This window comes from Kryptolebias marmoratus, linkage group LG4, assembly GCF_001649575.2.
Source record: "Kryptolebias marmoratus isolate JLee-2015 linkage group LG4, ASM164957v2, whole genome shotgun sequence".
In the NCBI taxonomy this organism is placed as follows: domain Eukaryota; kingdom Metazoa; phylum Chordata; class Actinopteri; order Cyprinodontiformes; family Rivulidae; genus Kryptolebias; species Kryptolebias marmoratus.
The window spans coordinates 13,037,129-13,058,971 of record NC_051433.1 but is presented as its reverse complement, the minus strand read 5'-3'; the positions used below and the strand labels follow the sequence as shown (position 1 = coordinate 13,058,971).

The following is a 21,843-nucleotide window of genomic DNA, read 5'->3' as shown; positions in this document are numbered from 1 at the left end:
AAGCAGTACAGATAGCTCCCCCTTCTTATACCATTTGTAAGATGATGAGGGGTCTGGGGAGAACAGAAGGGTTAAAATAAACTGATCAAAAGAGGACGTAATTAAAGAAAAACACATGAGATAACACAGACATCCTGGCACCCTGTAGAGATAAGATTAAAGGCATCCTAACTAAACGAAATCAAGGTGAAAATGAATGCTCTGTGTTTTTCCACAGTTCATCAAGGGGTTACATGCAGCAAGAATCGCTGAAACAGTATTTTTTTCCATTACATTTGTTTTCAGTTCAGTGACAAATGTAACAAATGCTTGGCAAAGTGAAATAACTGGACATTTGGTGTGAAGAGTAAAGGTCACATACACAGTTAACATATTGTAAATTGACATTTTGTAGGAAATCAGTGTTTTTTTGTTGTCATTATTGTTTTGTTGTTATGTGTACAAGTGAGAGGGGCATTGAAGGTGGAGACTGAGAAAAATAAAGTTTGCTTTGAGAAATGATAAGTGAACAAATAAAAGTTGACTTTGTTTGAGTTTAAAGAACAGTTTCAGCTGAGTCTGCTCTGAGGAAACATGGGGAGAGCTGTGGTGCAGCTCACCCTCGTCGGGCTGCTGCTGGCTTTGGCTGCTTCACAACCAAACAAGGTACAGAATCTATGCAATAACTGCAGGTTTGATGAAAAATGTACATCTTAGCACAACTTTTTTTCTCTGAAATTTTAAAAGATATCTGTTGATCAGCTTTTACTCTGTCTGTTTTAATATCTCTTTGAACTCTGCCTTAGATAAACACGAAAAGCAGGTTTAAGGACCTTTAGTTCATACCTCCAAGGTTGTTTCAGGTTGTTGATTTGTGCATCTGCTGTGTGCTTGTATAACTCACTTGTTGTGTAATTACAGAGAAAATATGAAGTTAGATCAGACCCTAGTAGCATCAATATTGCAAGTCATTGAAATTACATAAATTTTCTTCAGTAACCAGTATAGTTATTATTGCAAAGAAAGAACATTTAGCCTGGACAAAGGTCCAAAAAGTTGATTTTAGTTTTCTGAAAGTCAGGGTTGAGGTCTGGATTGTCAATAATCAATGTCTATTGGTACTCACACTATTTCTTTTTTTTATTTAGTTAAGGATACATTTTGATTGAAATGCATTTGTAGTAGAGGCATGAATATGTGTGCTCTTTATTTTTTGCTGTTGACTAAGAGTTTTAAAACAAATCTGTTTGATTCCATATTTAAAACATGACATTTAGTTTTAAGGTTAACTTTAAGTTGTAGGAGTATTTCTTTCAGGTGAAAAAACAATACATTTTTCAGGACACACAACCAGAATGAAGACTCAACTTTATTTCAAACACAAATCTGTTTTGGCCGTGAGCACTGGAGTGTTTAGAAAACACACATTTTTGACCAATGTGAAATATCAGACAAAAAACAACTGAATGAGATGTTTCTGGAGCCACACAGTGAACATTTCACCCACCAGCACAATGTCTTCTCTTTAATCAGCTGACAGTTAGACATTGATCTTTCTTTTTATAATTTGCCTTGTCTTTGTGCAGGATGACTGGGACATATATATTATAGTATTGACTTTTTTCTGTCTGTTGCAACATACTGAACTTTACTTCACATAAAAAAAGTTTAAGAACCTTTGGGTTTTGTACCCAAAAGGTTGTTTCAAGTTAATGATGTATGTACTCACTGTGTGCATACATAAATCAATGTGCACATGAGTCAAACTGTGGTAACATTAGCATTGCAACTAAACTTTTCTCATATTGGCATGCTGTGAGGGACTATACGTCTACCCTGTTGTGTTTCAGGGATAAAGCCTTCCATGGAGCTTTTATTTAAAGAAAAAACTGCTACAAATACTAACACAAAATAAATAGTGTGTGGAAGAAATTAGCAGAACAGCAGAAATTCAAATTTTTATATAATTAAAGCCTTTATTACTAGCTAGCAGAAAGTTACATTGACCTGTGAAGCAACAATAACAAAACATGCAAAGGCTAAAAACAAGCATTTACACAAATTGAAAAGTAACAAAAGCCCATAACTTCCCAGAGGACTCGAGCTTGAAGTAAAGTGGGAACCTCGCTTACATATTGAGTAAGAGACAGAAATAGGCGCAGATGTCCCGGAATGACAAGATCCGCATCGGATGTTGGGGAACCAGGAGATTCTGATGGGAAATGGAGAACTGGAACAAAAAAGCATTCAATGGCCAGCAGAGCACAGTCACGTGTGTGTGTGTATGTATGTGTGTGTGTGTGTGTGTGAGAGAGAGAGTGTTTTAATCTGCTTTCTGTTCTTGTTCAGGATGACTGGGACATTTACAGCTTTCACATCAACTCTACTGTGACTGGACGTTACGCCACCACCGTCATCACAAGCCGTGTGGCCAATCGTATGAATGAGTCCAAGGAAATTGAATTTCATGTCCAGATTCCCAAGAATGCCTTCATCAGTAAATTCAGAATGTATGTGAAGGAAAAAAAGATGATGAGTAAAAATCTAACATCTTGGTATTAATATTATTTATAAAGTACTAAAGTAAAGTAGGAACAACTCAGGTTTGAAACAAAATGTTTGTGTTTGTTGTCTGCAGGTTTATAGACGGTCAGGTTTATGATGGAGTTGTGAAAACAAAGGAGCAGGCTCAGCAGCAGTACACTCAGGCTGTGTCTCGTGGTGAAAGTGCAGGAATTGTCAGGTAAATATGATGATGAAAAAATTTGTTGCAAGATCTTAAGGAGGTGCTTTTTCCTCATTTAGTATTTGTTTTGCTTTTTACATGAATATAACGTCAACTTTCAGACTTCTTGGACTCTAAAATGCTCTAAATGACGCTGTCTAATAACCATGTCATGCATCCTGCTACAACTTTTTACAGTGATAAATGTTTGTCTTGCAGCTCTGTAGGGAGGACCATGGAGGAATTTAAAACTTCTGTAACTGTGGCGGCTCACAAAAAGGTCACCTTTGAGCTCACATATGAGGAACTACTGAAACGCACTCGTGGCAAATATGAGCTGCAGATCCACACTCGACCCATGCAGCCTGTCAAAGACTTCAAGGTTTGGTGATCGTCCAGGAAAACAGTGTTCAGTGACAGTAGCTTCCAGAGTGAATACTACAGTTTTCTTACCTCCAGGTTGACGTGTACATCTATGAAAAAGCTGGGATCAGTTTCATTGATGTGAAAGGAGGACTGAGCACTAAAGCCCTGGCTAATGCCATCACCAAGACACATGCAGACAACAAGGTACAGCTGCTACTGATTATTATATTTCTGTTAATGAGGTGAAGACTGTACACAATGGTCTGGCTTGTTTTTCATTTTAAAAGACCATTAAGTGTCTCAGTAACTTGGGTTTAAGACTTTAAAAAACGCTTCAAAGCAAATTCACATTTACATTATTAGCACTTAGATATTCCATGCTAAATTTGATATTGTCATGGTGATAATTGTGGTCTGAAGTCTGAGTTAAAATAGTCCAGGTAATGAAAAAGAATGAAATAAAATCAAAACACCACAAATTTTAAGGGTGTACCAAAACTGATTTATGTGGTTTGCAGGCCTGGGTGTATTTCTATCCAACTGTGGACCAGCAGAAAACTTGTGACAGCTGTGGAGAACAAGGTATGAATGGAGATCTGGTTATTGTTTATGATGTCAACAGAGACACTGGACTGGGAGACATCAAGGTAAAACATTAGCTCATTTAATGAAAATAACTTTTCAATAATATTGTATTTGCAAAACTACATGTGCTAATATATATGCCAAAAAATACTTTAAATATCTTTGTTCTTGTCACAAATCAAACTGTTTCCTGTAGACATCAGACGGGTACTTTGTCCATCACTTTGCTCCATCTAGTCTTCCTCGAATACCAAAGAATATCGTTTTTATTATTGACCAAAGTGGCTCGATGCATGGCAGAAAAATGGAACAGGTGAAGCAATTAAATCTTTTTATGTATAGTGTTAATGTCACATATCAAGCAATTAAAAAACAACAAATGAAGCAAAATGTATTTTAATATTTTGTGTGAAAGTGCTTTTCTTTATTTTTTTATTACAGACTCGTATTGCTTTGGTCCATATTTTAAATGACCTGGCAGGAGACGACTTTTTTGGTGTCATTTCCTTTGATAGCCAAATATTTCACTGGAAACGAGAACTTGTTCAGGCCACCAGTGTAAATTTGGAGGAGGCCAAAGAATTTGCAAGGAATATAATGGAGAGAGGAGGTGAGATTTTTCTAAATTGTAATATATAAACATCCTCAGGTTGGTACTAAAACACTTTTATATCTTTTTTAGCTACAGACATTAATGCAGCAGTGCTGGAAGGAGCTCGTATGCTGAATGCACATCCCAGAGAAGGTTCAGCATCTATTCTGATCCTACTCACAGATGGAGACCCAACCTCAGGTGAACTAAAACACACCTGGACACTCTGGTCACAAATGAACTGAAAACGTCTTTTTAAAAGTTTGGTCCAATAATTCAGTCAGCCATTCCACAGCCATTATCCTAGTTCTCTATGCATCATGAAAGCAGTAATCTTACCACAACAACTCAAGACATTTTTGTCAGCTGATATCTGTCAGATGCTTTAGGAGTCTTCTAAAACAGCCAGGTACTAAAGGTCTCCTTTTTCAGCTTGACAGTCCCTCTAACTGCCTGAGTCTACCACTGCCATGACAGTCAACCATCTGGCAACTGATGCAGGGCTTTAGTATGAGTTCTATCAGAGAAAATTAAAACAAAGAAAAATGTAAATGTTTTTTTTTAATTATTATTTTGCTTTTACCTTGCATGTAACATAGATCTTTGTACAAATACAGTAGCTGTTTAAATTTAGTCATGTCTGGTGTCTTTGCAGGGGAGACTGGCACTAAAATTATACAGTTTTAAAATAGGAAATTAAGTTCAACTTGACATATCTTGTGTCTTTGCAGGAGTGACTAATTTTGAAATTATACAGTCAAATGTAAGACGGGCCATTGCAGGAAAGTTCCCTCTCTACTGTCTTGGTTTTGGGTTTGATGTCAAGTTTGAGTTCCTTGAGAAAATGTCACTGGAGAACAATGGTGTGGCGAGACGGATTTATGAAGACTCTGATGCCGATGTACAACTGAAGGTATCTTCCTCCACACATTTACAATTTTTTTTTTTTTTAAATAATTGTTTTCCTGCTGTTTTATAGAACATGTTTTACTATTAAGAAAAAAATAAAACCATACACACTGTGTTATTTGTGTATTAACAGGGTTTCTATGAAGAAGTGGCCACTCCTCTATTGACAGATGTGACCATGATCTACCTGGGTGGAACCAATCTGACCCAGACTAATTTCAGTCAGTATTATAATGGCTCTGAGATTGTGGTGGCTGGTGAGATCATGGACAATGACATTGAAACCTTCAGTCCACAAGTTGTGGCCATTTCAGTAAGAATCAGTCCTCAAAAACACAAAATCAATTGTAATTTTCAGAACACTAGTCAAACTCCTTGTATACTGACATTACATTACAATCTTCTTTGCATTATAACAGAGTAGTAGAACATTAACATTTTCTACCACCAACACGTCTGTGGAGCCCTCTACTGGAACAGTGACTGTAGGCCTCCTTCAGAGGGTTTGGGCCTACCTCACAGTTAAACAGCTACTGGAGAAAGAGTAAGTGATTTATATCAAATATTTTTGTATTGTTATGCATATAAATGATTTACTGTTCAAAAATTTGTTGAGTCATAATTGTTGGGTGCAAAATTCTGGCCCATCCTTTTTGGTCTGGATCAGCACAAATATCTTCAGTTTGTGCACCACGCTATAGACCTAAAACAACTTCAAATAATTATGTACCCCAGTACTATATATTATTTTTTCTAGATAGCAGGGATGTGATGGAAGATAAGATAAGGTACCTATAACCCTTTTTGTTTTGGGGGCTGTTGAATTGGGTTCAACTTCAAATGTTATTCAGAAAGTTTCATTAAAATTCATTTAGTAATTCATGACCTATTTTGCCAATGGTGCAGACAAACACACACACACACACAAGCACACACACACTCAGACAAAACCATTGTTCCACCCCCTTTGTCTTTGGTGGGGGACAATAAAAACTTTTTCAAAATAAATGTTGTATTGTATTTGAGGCTAGCTGGATTTCTATCAAAAGTGGTGCAAAGAATATTATTGTATATCATTTTTTGCCGTTTATCTCAGCTGTTATAGTTTAATAAGATGTTGTGATGCAGGTTGCTGTTGTCAGGAGCTGAGAAAGAAAAAGTGAAGAAAGAAGTTTTGGAGCTGTCTCTGAAGTACGGCTTTGTGACCCCACTCACATCCATGGTGGTCACCAAGCCTGAGGGGGAGAAAACACAAGTCCTTCACAAACCAAAGGAGGGGAAAGCATTGCCACAGTCCCATTTTCATCATCATCAACATCATACTTCGACATTTAGGAGGAAGTCTCCCAACAGTTAGAAAAAATTTTGTCTTTTGTCTTAAAATGAATCATATTGATAATTTAACTTTTGACACTTTTTAGTATTCGGTGGATTCATACCACATACTGAATTACCTTCTAGCATGACTGATTCTGAACTTATACAATTCTTGGTATCCAGTATAAGTTAACCAATTATTTTTTCATTCTATAAATATAAACAGTTACTACATTATATAAAATGCTATACTGTACATACTTACTCACATTCTATAACTGTATGAATTCCTGCTCAGTGTAGTATACATGCAATGGACAAAAACATAAAATAATTATTAAGAAAGAACACAGTCAACAGAACAGATAAAGTCTATAGCTTTATAACTACTATGTTCTTTTTCGACTAAACACAACAATTATCTGTACAAATACACTTGCGAGAAAAGATGTTTTCAGATAAAAAAAACAAACTCTTTTATTGCTCACTGCCAAAGGCAAAGGCAGAGCAATAATATTTTGGCTCGTGTGTGTGTGTGTTAATTTGTCTTATCAAAACAACCTTTCAGAGTTTTAAAAGGTAAATCTGATTACATACTTTTGTTTCTTTGTTGTGTTGTTGTTCTTTAACATATTTTATCTCAAGTTTAATTTTGAAAATTTCTTGTTAAGGTAGATGGGTTGCTGCACCTTCACCAGGTATGTATCTTTCACTGAACTCATCTTTAATCATTCTTCTTAGAATTTAGTTTTGGCAACGAACATCATCCAGATTTAGCTTATAGAACAATCGGCAACATTCTTTGTAAATTTCAGGTTACTATTGCATATTCACAAACTGTAAATGTTTAGCAGACATTTGAAGCAATAATTTTCTCTGTTAATCCATAAATCTTTAAACAATCTGGGCCTTGTGACTTTGTTGGAGCAGAACATCTCAACACCTTTATAAAAATTGTTTGCAGCTTCAATGCTTCCCATGATCGATATGATTGCTCAGGATTATTTGTTGCTGGAGATGGCAAGACTTGGTAATGTATTCCAAAATTCATATTTACAAATCTTCTTTATCAAAATATTACAAAATTTGAGAAATGTGATGATTTTTGGAGAAAGCCACAAAATATAACAATAAAACTGAAAAGGTTATTGTGGAGATTTTGTTTGTTTGTTTTGCTGTTGTGTTTTTCTTAAATTTTTATTCCATTTTTATTTTTTATTTTTATTATGTTTTGCTTTTAAAACTCTGGAGTTTCAATTAAAGAGTGATTCAATTCGGTTAAATGTGACTTCTGTTCAACTGTTGCTGGAAGTAAAAGCTGTTTTTTTCATGACATTTGTGATCTAACACGGTGTCACTGTTTCTTTTTAGCTCCTGTTTCGCACAGATTTTTGCTGAAAGCTGAGAATCGATCTCAGCCGTTATGCTTTGACATCACAGGAGATGCCATTCTTAAACTTTTTCACCATCCCAGCAGAGGTCAGTAATCTTTTTTTTGCACCATCACAAAGTAGGGTCTCTTAAATTGTTCAGTCAACAAATGTTGTATCAATTATCAGTTTGCTATTTTTCCTCACATTTATGTCCTGATTTGTGGTGTGGTGTTTATTTTATCTGTTTGTATCAGAGCTGTATATGAATGGTGAGCTGGATTCAGTAACAAATGGGGGCTTTAAAAAGATTGTCATCCATGTCAGAAGTGACCAACATGTTGAGGTTGACACAGATGAAATCACTGTTCGAGAGGGACAGTCTACAACACGCCACACAGGACAGGATCCCATCACAGCTGGAAGGTGAGCTTGAACTGACATAATGGTCAAAAATATTTTAGAGGACAGTGTCCATTACTGTATGCCTCCTCCTCTGTTTAGTGTTGGATTTTCCCATTTGACATGAATTGCTTCCTTTACCCCCTTCTAACTGGAAAAAGACAACTTCAAACAACAGAGGAGACCTTCTATTTTAGCTTTTTAAAACTTACATTAGCCAGTTTCATTCTAATTCACACCATAATGCATGTGACCAAGCGTTTCTTTTGGGCCATTTCCGCAAAGCTGTTTTTCAGTGAAATTGTAACATTTCTGTTGCAGTTCAGCCAGTTTGCATCACAACAGAAATCAGATTCTCTGGCAATGAAATTTTGAGAATCCAGTTCTTAGAGGGGAATTTTTCAGATCCTCTCATTTGCATTTCAAAGGAAGCTGCAATGTGTGAAATGGCACATGTGCACCACAGACTGCTGCACATGCACGAGTAGATCAACAACATTAGTAATAGCAGATAGCAAAGTCCTGTTTGTACTAACATGATCCTGTTTGTACTAGTTTTTTTAAACATGTAGCAGTGACCCATCCTCACTGTCAGTCCAAACAAACATCGATATATTCACCATTTTATATGTAACTGTTTACATGCTGGAGACTGCATGTGTGCCTCATTGAAAGCCTGGCATCAGTGTTGCCAAATATAAGATAATTACCATTTTTACAACATAGTTTTAAGGTCAAGTCCCCCTTCTTTTCTGTGCACATGTTCACTGATCACAACACACAACTAATCTTTCAACCTCCCCCTCTGAGAGAGCGCACCTCACTCAGCATATATGATAGTTTGGGTCAAAATACAATAGTTTCCAAGTGACAGTATAATAGTTTATCATTTCTTATCTGGCAACCCTGACTGGCATAGAAAATACATCAGATTCAGTGAGCACGGTCATATCTTTGTGAAAGTGCTTTTTTTTTTCTTGTTAATTCTCCACAATAAACATTGAAAAAACATGATCATTTCCAGAGATAGTTTTTGTGTAAGCAGGGTCTCTGTAAAAAAGGCCAACAAAGACCCTAATGACCCTCCATTATGAGGGGAGTTTATGCTGCATGTGAATTCAGCTTGCATTACGGAACATCTCACGCATCCTAAAAGCTTGGAACTCCACTCTCTCCAGCCTTGAAACTAAAAAGCTTCTCAGCTGAGAAGACATACTTCTTCAATGATAAAACTGAAGTCCGGTTGTTTTGTATTTGAATTTATTGGATTAAAGAAGATCAGAAAAAAAATCATCTGTGATTGTATAACTGTTCCTAAAGACTAACACAGAAGTTAATACCAGGTTATGTAATTGTTTCCAGTGTGACGGTGATCAAGAGGGACAAAGAAATAGATATTGCTGCTGAAGACATACGGGTGGTCATCTTAGTTCATGAGAAGGACGGCAACAAATTCCTTTGGCCGGTTATAAGACAGATGCCTTCTGCCAACAACACTGAGGGAATTTTAGGTGAGTGAAACAATGTGCTTATGTTTACAGCTTTGCATGACTTCAAAATGTCTGCATTTGCATTTAGTGATGGAAAACAGATCTTTTGTCTATACCACGCTAAGTCTGGGATGTAGTCAAAATGTCTTTAGTTCTCTTACATAAACTGGTGTTGTTGCTCTAAAACTTTTATTGAGAAGCAATAATATTAGCAAATCAATTACAATTACTACACTGAATGAGTCCACTCAGTTAAGCTAGTTAGAGGCGTAACTTCTTGCAGTTCTTTTATGTTGGTTATTTTTACGTGCCAACTTTTTACCGTTGTAAGTTGTTGAACTTTGTTGTGCAGCTTTAAAGTCTGAATATGAGGAGAAACTGGGACGTCGCAGAACAAAACTGAAGATCAACAACCATGAGATACCAACTACAAGGTACATGTTTATAGCTGTTTGTCTTTTTGACAACAAAACAAGCTGTTTTAACTCTTTATCCATTTTTATAGCTCCTCTGCTGATGACTACAGTATTTCCCCTCCTTTGGGATCATCCTGCTGGCTCGTTTCACCTGATCATGCTCTGCAGAGACCCCTGCAAGATTTCCGCACTGCCCAAATTTAATAAAGGATCATGTTGAATTAAATGAAACACAAAAAGCTTTTGAAAAGAAAACATAAATGCAAAATCTAAACTCTGTTTCTAACATAAACAAAGAATACAGTTTTATGTTTAACATGCTGTGGAAAAAAACAGTCATGCACTGTAATTAACCTGCCAAACCTTTTAATAAAAATTAACAAAAAAAATAGAGGCATGTTTTTATTTTAAACTTTAAAAAATGCTGCATTCCATCAGTTTAGCCAATAAAATGATTTAAACAGACAGAGATAACACTGCTGGGAATTTAATTTATACTTGTGTTGTTCAAGTGAAGCCCAAATTTGTTAAATTATAGGTAATTTCTGGAAGAACTGCATTACACCCATCACCTCTCATAACACAGTTGTAGACAAAGATCATCTTGCGTTGAGAAAGGAGGGAGTTGTACCCATTTTGGTTAAACATGGAAAATACCGTTGTGCATGAAATCCTGCTTAGCGTATGTGTTGGGAAAAACTAAACTACAACCACACAAATTGTATCTTAGTATCTGTATAATTCGTTAGCCATTTTTGTGTTTTCTAAGGTCAATTAGCTGTAGTGGCCATCTTGAATTGGGTTGATTACAAAAGTTAAGCAGTTGTGAATGTATATCATTACTTCAAATAGTACAGGCAAACACAAACTATAGAACAGACTCCCAGTAGGAATCTGTCACTTTTAATACATTTAAGATTCTATGAAAAATTAATTGAGGAGGTTTGAGCACCACCTTCATGTTCTTCCCCTGAAGCTTGGTGAGCGGGGTAACAAAGCTGAACCTCAGAGACAACTCCAAAGATTTGATCCTCACATGTTGCTTCTCAAGTTAAGACAACAGCAACTTGTATCACATCTTATTACAAACTGACAGCTGAGATAAACAGGTGTTTGATGAAAATATAAAAGTTTTCATAGCACTAATGTTGTGCTCCCAGGTAGCTACAGATAAAACCAAGATTACAGCTGAGTTGGATCAGTTCAGTTTATCATCTGCCATTATGAAAGGTGGGTGATAATGTAATTGCCTGTGTGTGTGTCAGGGTTTTGATTTATTTAACCTGCTAAGAAAGAATCACACCGGAGAGGCTCGTTGTCTTTTGTGAAGGCCTTCGCAAGAGGAGAAATTCAACAACAGCTCCTAACGACGTGCTGTCCAGGAAGTTCTGGCCGCTTACTTGGGCTTTCTTTTTTATTAAAGGAAGAAATAAAAGGGGTTGGTCTGAGCTGGCCAAAACCGGTCCAGACCACAGTTTAAACACAAAGCATAACCATAACACATCTCTGTTTGGGAGAGCCAGATGGTGTGGCGCCCGACGTCTGACCTTCGTGTGGCACGTAGGCAGTTTTACACATAAGCACAAAGGTTGATAACATAAGAACCCTAACAGTGTGTGTGTGTGCGTGCACACTTTACACTTCACCTTCTTCTTTGAATAAGTTTAATATTTGCACTGAAAACTGTACGTTTCAGTTCAGTGTTTCATGATATGACAAATGTAACAAATTTCTGGAGAAGTAAAAAAACTGGACATTTGGTGTGAACACCAAATTGGGGTGTGGGTGAAGGTGGAGACTGAGTAAGATAAGTTTTGCTTTGAAAAAGGAGGGTGTAGAAATAAAGGTTAACTTTGTTTGAGTTTAAAGAACAGTTTCAGCTCTACTGAGCTCTATGACTGATGCCACAGCTAATAAGGTACTAATTATTGATAGCTATCCATGGTCTGTCCCTGTAATGAAATCAAATTATATCTACGTGTCTTTTTTAATCTAGTGTTTCCATTCACAATATGACAAATGCGATGATGTTGTTCAGTATACTCCTGGCCAAAGTTCAGTGTCAACAGTAAAGGTCACTGCTTTGTGGGGAATCATATGTTAGTTCTTTGGTTTCGATCATGAGGGCAAATGAGGGGGCTGCTGAAGGTGGAGACTGAGTAAAATAAATGTTGCTTTAAAAAGAGAGTGTACAATAAATGTTGACACTGTTTGAGTTTAAAGAACAGTTTCAGCTGAGTCTGCTCTGAGGAAACATGGGGAGAGCTGTGGTGCAGCTCACCCTCTTCGGGCTGCTGCTGGCTTTGGCTGCTTCACAACCAAACAAGGTACAGTATCAGACCAGAAAGGACAGAAAGGTAAACTGCAAGAAAACAGTTACTGATAAAAAATCTTTCACAAAATTTAAACAAATACCTGATAGTTGACTTTATTTTCAGCCTAAAGACCTTTGGACTTTGTACCCCAAGGTTGTTTTAAAGTTGCTTGTAATACACACTTTGTTGTAGAATTACACGGTGAAAATGTGGGGTTAGATCAGACTGTAACCACAACCTTACAACTTGTTAAAATTACATAACTTTTCTCACAATGATCCATGCTGTGAGGGAGTTTGCATGTCTATCTTGTGTTCCTAAAACAAATCTTCCATATGGTTTTTGATTAAAAAGAAAAGTGCAACAAATACTAACTCGAAAGAAATTGTGTGTAGAAGAAATCAGGACAGCAGCAGATTAAATTCTTATAACAGTAAGGCTTTTAGTACAAGCTAAGACTCTTTTCACACAGGATTAAGACCCTGCTAAACTCCCCTTAATCTACACGATCTGTTAGAAAGTGGCTGCATTGTGGCAAATTTGGGAAACCTCCTTTAGTGTGAAGGTAAACGTAGTGCACTGGTACAGCTCGCCAAATAGTTTTTTTTCCTGCTACTTTCCATGTGTCCATGATCGTACCATGCCCAGGGCTCCGTCCTGGCACAAGAATATACCCCAGGCATAAGGCCATTGTGGGCAGTACTGTGGTACTACTCACACTAGATGACCCTGCAATGATGTAAAAATAAAATAATTCAGAATGAGGATGGTCTTTGCATTGTCTTTGTGAGGCTTTCAGGCACACATTACAAACACAGTGGGCTAGTGTGATAAAACGTGATAGACCCATGATGGTTTTGAGCATGTAGAAAACGTCTCTAGTGTAATTTCTTGTGATTTCTTGTCACTGCGGTAGCAAACTGGGGCTCTGGGTGGAGCACGGGGAAGCATGGAAGCAGATGATGGCAGGCTCACACACACTAGCATGGACTGGTCATGGAGAATTCAAAGATGAACTCTTTAATGCCAGAGAAAACAAGAGGCAGAAGGAGTAGTTGAAGTTGTATAATAACAGTCCTGCTGGGTCTGTGCTGTGGCAGGAAATTATTAATGAAACAGATTGGGCTCTTTGGACAAGAAATTTGTATTTTATACATAAAGTTGCAATTTGAACTTGTAATTTGAACCAGTTATCTTTAATAATGATTTGGCACTGTACTTTTAACTTTGATAATGTTTGAAAATTGAGGTTTATGTGAAAGTTCATAAAAGATTTTAGATATAGGGGAAATGTGTTAAGTTAAAATGTTTTCTTTTTGCTTTGGTTTATTTTTTTTAGCAATGTGTCTGTTCTTTGTTCTTGCTGTTGGAAGTTACTAAAGAAAAAAAAAACAATTCCACATTTAAAACTATCATGTTAAGTTAACTTTTAAAGTATTAACAATGCAGTGTTCTTTTAAGTGACAGGATTTTGTGTGTGTGCGTGAAATAATGGATTTGTCAGGACACAGCTGGTAAGTAAATAGAGACAGAACTCCATTTAAAATACAATATTATATTTGTCATGAGCACTGGAGTATTTACATTTAGCATTTTATATTTAGGAAATGCAAGTTTATGACCAATGTAAATTATCACATTAAGAAAAAGGAAAAACAGAATAAAGTGTTTCTGCAGCCACACCAAGAACATTTTATCCACCAACACATTATTTTCTGATATTAGGTCGGTCAAACATGGACCTTTCTTCTTTTTTTCTAATTAGCCTTTTGCGTTTTTTCAGGATGACTGGGACATTTACAGCTTTCACATCAACTCCACTGTGATCGGACGTTACGCCACCACCGTCATCACAAGCCGTGTGGCCAATCGTATAGAGGAATCCAAGGAAATTGAATTTCATGTCCAGATTCCCAAGAATGCCTTCATCAGTAAATTCAGAATGTATGTGAAGGAAAAAAAGATGATGAGTAAAAATCTAATATCTTGGTATTAATATTATTTTGGAAGTACTAAAGTAAAGTAGGAACAACTCAGGATTGAAACAACTTGTTTGTGTTTGTTGTCTGCAGGTTTATAGACGGTCAGGTTTATGATGGAGTTGTGAAAACAAAGGAGCAGGCTCAGCAGCAGTACACTCAGGCTGTGTCTCGTGGTGAAAGTGCAGGAATTGTCAGGTAAATATGATGATGAAAAAATTTGTTGCAAGATCTTAAGAAAGTACTTTTTTAGTTTTTACCTGCTTCCTGTTTTACATCAACATAATGTGAACTTTCTAAAATGCTCTAAATGACGCTGTCTAATAACCATGTCATGCATCCTGCTACAACTTTTTACAGTGATAAATGTTTGTCTTGCAGCTCTGTAGGGAGGACCATGGAGGAATTTAAAACTTCTGTAACTGTGGCGGCTCACAAAAAGGTCACCTTTGAGCTCACATATGAGGAACTACTGAAACGCACTCGTGGCAAATATGAGCTGCAGATCCACACTCGACCCATGCAGCCTGTCAAAGACTTCAAGGTTTGGTGATCGTCCAGGAAAACAGTGTTCAGTGACAGTAGCTTCCAGAGTGAATACTACAGTTTTCTTACCTCCAGGTTGACGTGTACATCTATGAAAAAGCTGGGATCAGTTTCATTGATGTGAAAGGAGGACTGAGCACTAAAGCCCTGGCTAATGCCATCACCAAGACACATGCAGACAACAAGGTACAGCTGCTACTGATTATTATATTTCTGTTAATGAGGTGAAGACTGTACACAATGGTCTGGCTTGTTTTTCATTTTAAAAGACCATTAAGTGTCTCAGTAACTTGGGTTTAAGACTTTAAAAAACGCTTCAAAGCAAATTCACATTTACATTATTAGCACTTAGATATTCCATGCTAAATTTGATATTGTCATGGTGATAATTGTGGTCTGAAGTCTGAGTTAAAATAGTCCAGGTAATGAAAAAGAATGAAATAAAATCAAAACACCACAAATTTTAAGGGTGTACCAAAACTGATTTATGTGGTTTGCAGGCCTGGGTGTATTTCTATCCAACTGTGGACCAGCAGAAAACTTGTGACAGCTGTGGAGAACAAGGTATGAATGGAGATCTGGTTATTGTTTATGATGTCAACAGAGACACTGGACTGGGAGACATCAAGGTAAAACATTAGCTCATTTAATGAAAGCAACTTTATGTTAATATTGTATTTGCAAAACTACATGTGCTAATATATGCCAAAAAATACTTTAAATATCTTTGTTCTTGTCACAAATCAAACTGTTTCCTGTAGACATCAGACGGGTACTTTGTCCATCACTTTGCTCCATCTAGTCTTCCTCGAATACCAAAGAATATCGTTTTTATTATTGACCAAAGTGGCTCGATGTCTGGCAGAAAAATGGAACAGGTGAAGCAATTAAATCTTTTTATGTATAGTGTTAATGTCACATATCAAGCAATTAAAAAACAACAAATGAAGCAAAATGTATTTTAATATTTTGTGTGAAAGTGCTTTTCTTTATTTTTTTATTACAGACTCGTATTGCTTTGGTCCATATTTTAAATGACCTGGCAGGAGACGACTTTTTTGGTGTCATTTCCTTTGATAGCCAAATATTTCACTGGAAACGAGAACTTGTTCAGGCCACCAGTGTAAATTTGGAGGAGGCCAAAGAATTTGCAAGGAATATAATGGAGAGAGGAGGTGAGATTTTTCTAAATTGTAATATATAAACATCCTCAGGTTGGTACTAAAACACTTTTATATCTTTTTTAGCTACAGACATTAATGCAGCAGTGCTGGAAGGAGCTCGTATGCTGAATGCACATCCCAGAGAAGGTTCAGCATCTATTCTGATCCTACTCACAGATGGAGACCCAACCTCAGGTGAACTAAAACACACCTGGACACTCTGGTCACAAATGAACTGAAAACGTCTTTTTAAAAGTTTGGTCCAATAATTCAGTCAGCCATTCCACAGCCATTATCCTAGTTCTCTATGCATCATGAAAGCAGTAATCTTACCACAACAACTCAAGACATTTTTGTCAGCTGATATCTGTCAGATGCTTTAGGAGTCTTCTAAAACAGCCAGGTACTAAAGGTCTCCTTTTTCAGCTTGACAGTCCCTCTAACTGCCTGAGTCTACCACTGCCATGACAGTCAACCATCTGGCAACTGATGCAGGGCTTTAGTATGAGTTCTATCAGAGAAAATTAAAACAAAGAAAAATGTAAATGTTTTTTTTAAATTATTATTTTGCTTTTACCTTGCATGTAACATAGATCTTTGTACAAATACAGTAGCTGTTTAAATTTAGTCATGTCTGGTGTCTTTGCAGGGGAGACTGGCACTAAAATTATACAGTTTTAAAATAGGAAATTAAGTTCAACTTGACATATCTTGTGTCTTTGCAGGAGTGACTAATTTTGAAATTATACAGTCAAATGTAAGACGGGCCATTGCAGGAAAGTTCCCTCTCTACTGTCTTGGTTTTGGGTTTGATGTCAAGTTTGAGTTCCTTGAGAAAATGTCACTGGAGAACAATGGTGTGGCGAGACGGATTTATGAAGACTCTGATGCCGATGTACAACTGAAGGTATCTTCCTCCACACATTTACAATTTTTTTTTTTTTTAAATAATTGTTTTCCTGCTGTTTTATAGAACATGTTTTACTATTAAGAAAAAAATAAAACCATACACACTGTGTTATTTGTGTATTAACAGGGTTTCTATGAAGAAGTGGCCACTCCTCTATTGACAGATGTGACCATGATCTACCTGGGTGGAACCAATCTGACCCAGACTAATTTCAGTCAGTATTATAATGGCTCTGAGATTGTGGTGGCTGGTGAGATCATGGACAATGACATTGAAACCTTCAGTCCACAAGTTGTGGCCATTTCAGTAAGAATCAGTCCTCAAAAACACAAAATCAATTGTAATTTTCAGAACACTAGTCAAACTCCTTGTATACTGACATTACATTACAATCTTCTTTGCATTATAACAGAGTAGTAGAACATTAACATTTTCTACCACCAACACGTCTGTGGAGCCCTCTACTGGATCAGTGGCTGTAGGCCTCCTTCAGAGGGTTTGGGCCTACCTCACAGTTAAACAGCTACTGGAGAAAGAGTAAGTGTGATATATCTAACATTTTCTTTGTAATGAATTACTTTCTTAGAGTTTCATTTTGCTAACTAACAAACAGGGTTGACACTAACAGTTAATGCAAAAGGTTTTTTCTAGTACTGGAAGTATAATATGGGAATAATGCTCAGCTACTACCACACCCAGTTTTAGCTATTTATCTGTAAAACTGTCTGAGTTATAGCCATTTTTGTGTTTTGTAAGGCCAGTTGGCTGTCGTAGCCATCTTGTATTGGGTTGATTCCAAAGATTAATCATTTTTAGATGTACACCCAATGATTGTTGGTTGATTTTTTAAAATTTTCAGTAAAATTTATTTGGGTGGGGTTTGAGAGTTTTTGAGTTTTGCTAACAGACACACACAACTGACTCCAAGAGTTAATGGCAAAGTTTTTAAACAGACCTCAAGTGATCAGTTAGTACTGAGTTAGTACTAAGTACTAAGTTGAGTTAGTACTAATATTCTGAGTTAGTACTCAGAATATTTGTTGGTAATGCCTCTGAACTACTACCACACCACATTTTAGCTCAATTTGTGTAATACTGGCTGAGTTGGAGCCATTTTTGTTTTTGCTTAGCTGTGGCAGCCATCTTGAATAGACATCACAGACAAAAACATTATCGTCTTCAGCTGCTGGCGATAAAGATAACTAGATTGATCATTTTCTGCCTTTTATCTCAGCTTTTATAGTTTAATAAGATGTTGTGATGCAGGTTGCTGTTGTCTGGGGCTGAGAAAGAAAAAGTGAAGAAAGAAGTTTTGGAGAAGTCTCTGAAGTACAGCTTTGTGACCCCACTCACATCCATGGTGGTCACCAAGCCTGAGGGGGAGAAAACACAGGTTCTTCACAAACCAAAGGAGGGGGAAGCTCAACAGCTTTACAGAGGTTTTGGACGACTTAATTATGCAATGGGAGGTGAGCAACAACTCACTTTTTACCATGCAACTAAGCAGTCTTTATTTTTTTCCCCAATGTATTGTAGGTTTAAAACTGTACTTTCATTTTATTTTATCACTATCTTTTTAACAGGAAGTTCTCAGTTTTCTGGTCATTCAGGTAAGAAAGATTACACAAATGAGCAATGCCACAGGAAATAAAATTTATTATAATGTGTTTGCCTCTGTGTGTGTGTATGTGTCAATTTGTCATGTTAGCATATCTCATGATCTGGTAGATGGATTTTAATGATTTTTTTTCTCTCTAAATATAGAAATGTAACATCTGTAGATAGAGCTTACTATATTGCTAGTACTAATAAACTATATTAAATTTTTATTCATACCTTTTTTGGAAATTTCTATACATTTTTCTGACATACACAGATTTTAAAATTCTGTATAGTATATACAGAACTGTCCTACTGTCTCTACTTGACTGTATAAACTTCCGATCAGTGTACAATTCATGAAATGAACTAAAACTAAAATTATAATTTGATCAACAAGGAGACATGACTGCACATGGACTGTTAAGTATAAATTAAAAGGCAATTCAAACAAGTCTGAACCACAGACACAAGCACATGCTAACAGACTATACATAATTTGCAGAATTTTATCAAAAATATTCAAATGATGTATATTTTTAGCTATAAGAAATAACTGAAGTTTTTTTTTCTTTTTTTTTCCTGCCAAAACATTAATTGATTAGTAAAGAAATATCAAGATCTTCTATCCAGCCACATTTTTTATCTTCCAAACAGATTCACAAACAAATTCACTATTGAATGTACAAGTTTTGTGCATTCAAAAATATAATCTCATTTCATGCCTTTCTGTTTATATATAAGCACGAGTTCTGGTTCCTTCTTATGCTTCTACTCCGACTCATCACAAAGTCACTCGTGTTATTGGTATGACATATCACACAGAAAAACTTTGTTAAGAACAACACCACACACAATTTATTTTAGAAGTTATGATGAGTTTTACAAGAGGCTGTAGACTAATAAGGGAGAGAAGAACTTGTATTGACTGGCGAGACAAAGGGATCAGGCTGAAAAGAATGTGCAGCAGGTTAGGTTTATTAAGGATAGAAATAGTAATGTTCTAACAAGTAAGGAGAGTGTGATGGGAAGATGGAAGGAGTACTTTGAGGAGCTAATGGATGAAGAGAATGAAAGGGAAAGAAGTGATGTGGGAAAAAAATCAGTTTCCAGGCACTGTTAGATGACATCACTAAAACAAGTTTATTTATATATGGTGCACGACATATTGAGAGCCTTGAAGACAATTGACAATCAACATTAGAGCCCCAGCTCCGAACGGGAAGCTCCGAATCAAAGTTCTGGACCCCCTAAATCAACACAGGAGGTTATATCAAAGATATTAGAATATTGGACCTTAGAGGAGGAGCTCACAGTGGAGCAAGTCAGTCTGGTTTCCATGAGGAGAAAAGTCAACATCAGTCTTGTAAAGTGCTCATTCTGTGGGAACTCATGGGAAAAAAACTTTCCCACCACTGAAGAGTAGAGACCATAGAAACTGTGGACCAGGAAGTGGAAAAGATTAGTGAGGATGATGTTGGGAGGATGAACCTGATGACATACCAGTGGAGGCATGGAAATGTCTAAGAGAAATGGTAGTGAGAGTTTTTACTCAATTATTCAATGGTATTTTTGAGAGTGAGAAAATGACTGAGGAATGGAGAAGTGTGCTGGTGCCAATTTTAAGGAACAAGGTAAACAAGAGTTGTAGCAACTACAGGGGAATGAAGTTGATGAGCCGGGAGAGAGTTATGGAAGCTAGACTTAGACAAGAGGTGACTATTTGGGAGCAGCAGTATGGGTTTATGCCAAGAAAGAGCACCACAGATGTCATCTTTGCTTTCAGGATGTTGATGGAGAAGTACAGAGAGGGTCAGAAAGAACTTCATTGTGTCTTTGGGGCAGAGAAGTATGCTAGACTGGCAAAAACATGTATGAGGACAGCAGGACAGTGGTGAGGAGCGCTGTACTAGTGAGAGATAGCTTCAATAAGGAGGTGGGAGTGCATGAAGGATTGGCTCTGAGCTCCTTCTTGTTTGCGCTGGTGATGGACAAAATAACCGATGAGGTCAGGCAGGAATTCCCGTGGACTAGGATGTTTGCAGATGACATTGTGATGTGTGATGAGAACAGGGAACAGGTGGAAGAGAACCTGGAGAGGTGGAGGTATGCACTTGGAAGACGAGTAATGAAAATCAGCCATAGAAAAACAGAGTACCTGTGTGTGAATGAGAGGGAGACAAGAGGAACAGTGAGGCTACAAGGAGGTCAGAGGTCACAAAGGTGCAGGACTTCAAGTACTTAGGGTTGACTGTCCAGGAAAATAAAGAGTGTAGTAAAGAGGTGGAGAATGGAGTGGATGGAGAAGAGTTTCAGGAGTGATTTGTGACAAAAGGGTGGCAGCAAAGGTCAAAGGAAAGGTTTACAGACAGTGGTGAGAGCAGCCGTGTTGTCTGGTTTGGAGACAGTGGGAATGACAAAAAAAAACACACTTTGTACCATCAAAATAAATTCACTATTTATTATTGTTTCCAAAGTCTTTTACATTCAAAAATGTACTTTAATTTTATGCCTTTCTATTTTTACATACTGACAAGGTGCCGCTCCTCCTCCTTCTCGTGGTAAGACATATCACACACAAAAACATTGTTAAGAGCAACACAACACAAAATGTATTTTAGAGTTTTTGATCAAAAGAAATAATCAGTGTTAATATTTGTGACCATAGTGGAGTTGTTCCAGGCTAAGCATTACAACTGTTACAGTGTGTACAAACAAAATATTTCCATCCAGCCACACTTTGTACCATTGAAACAAAATCACTGTTTATTATTGTTTCCAAAGTTCTGTATATTTAAAGATGTACTTAAGTTGAATGCCTTTCTATTTTTACATAAGCACGTTTTTATATTCCTCCTCCTCCTCCTGTTTTTGGTAAGACATCACACACAAAAACATTGTTAAGAGCAACACAACACAAAATATATTTTAGAGTTTTTGATCAAAAGAAATAATCAGTGTTAATATTGGTGACCATGGTGGGGTTGTTCCAGGCTAAGCGTTACAACTGTTACAGTGTGTACAAACAAAATATTTCCATCCAGCCACACTTTGTACCATTAAAACCCTATTTATTATTGTTTCCAAAGTCTTTTACATTCAAAGATGTACTTTAATTTCATGCCTTTCTATTTTTACATAATGACAAGTTGCTGCTGCTGCTCCTCCTCCTCCTCCTCC

At 36.8% G+C, this 21,843-nt stretch overlaps 3 protein-coding genes across 9 annotated transcripts in view; all 3 read left to right on the top strand.

The window, feature by feature from the left end:
• Positions 1-528: 528 nt before the first annotated feature.
• itih3b.1 (inter-alpha-trypsin inhibitor heavy chain 3b, tandem duplicate 1) lies at positions 529-6,971 on the top strand. Its single transcript, XM_017435474.3, has 13 exons — positions 529-645; positions 2,329-2,489; positions 2,618-2,722; positions 2,924-3,086; positions 3,164-3,274; positions 3,589-3,717; positions 3,852-3,968; positions 4,097-4,265; positions 4,338-4,448; positions 4,979-5,160; positions 5,290-5,469; positions 5,576-5,700; positions 6,285-6,971. The coding sequence occupies exons 1-13, from the start codon at positions 574-576 to the stop codon at positions 6,511-6,513; spliced, it is 1,854 nt and encodes a 617-aa protein (XP_017290963.1). The 5' UTR covers positions 529-573; the 3' UTR covers positions 6,514-6,971.
• A 131-nt stretch (positions 6,972-7,102) lies between these two features.
• LOC108247391 lies at positions 7,103-10,531 on the top strand. The gene is made up of 7 exons (XM_017435475.3): positions 7,103-7,171; positions 7,438-7,503; positions 7,845-7,952; positions 8,101-8,269; positions 9,608-9,756; positions 10,088-10,169; positions 10,241-10,531. The coding sequence occupies exons 2-7, from the start codon at positions 7,443-7,445 to the stop codon at positions 10,353-10,355; spliced, it is 684 nt and encodes a 227-aa protein (XP_017290964.1). The 5' UTR covers positions 7,103-7,171; positions 7,438-7,442; the 3' UTR covers positions 10,356-10,531.
• A 1,811-nt stretch (positions 10,532-12,342) lies between these two features.
• LOC108247386 (inter-alpha-trypsin inhibitor heavy chain H3) overlaps positions 12,343-21,843 on the top strand; it is a 15,683-nt gene continuing 6,182 nt past the window's right edge. For 2 of the 7 annotated variants that reach the window (XM_037975368.1, XM_037975367.1), the window contains exons 1-16: positions 12,343-12,478; positions 14,250-14,410; positions 14,539-14,643; positions 14,827-14,989; positions 15,067-15,177; positions 15,492-15,620; positions 15,753-15,869; positions 15,998-16,166; positions 16,239-16,349; positions 16,880-17,061; positions 17,191-17,370; positions 17,477-17,601; positions 18,331-18,533; positions 18,648-18,674; positions 19,408-19,470; positions 21,201-21,224. In XM_037975368.1, coding sequence (XP_037831296.1) covers positions 12,407-12,478; positions 14,250-14,410; positions 14,539-14,643; positions 14,827-14,989; positions 15,067-15,177; positions 15,492-15,620; positions 15,753-15,869; positions 15,998-16,166; positions 16,239-16,349; positions 16,880-17,061; positions 17,191-17,370; positions 17,477-17,601; positions 18,331-18,533; positions 18,648-18,674; positions 19,408-19,470; positions 21,201-21,224 — 1,942 coding nt within the window. In that variant the 5' untranslated portion in view covers positions 12,343-12,406. Of the gene's footprint in view, positions 12,479-14,249; positions 14,411-14,538; positions 14,644-14,826; positions 14,990-15,066; positions 15,178-15,491; positions 15,621-15,752; positions 15,870-15,997; positions 16,167-16,238; positions 16,350-16,879; positions 17,062-17,190; positions 17,371-17,476; positions 17,602-18,330; positions 18,534-18,647; positions 18,675-19,407; positions 19,471-21,200; positions 21,225-21,501; positions 21,795-21,843 lie in introns of those variants that run through there. The other 5 variants (XR_005233098.1, XM_017435468.3, XM_037975369.1 and 2 more) reach the window with 4 other exon arrangements.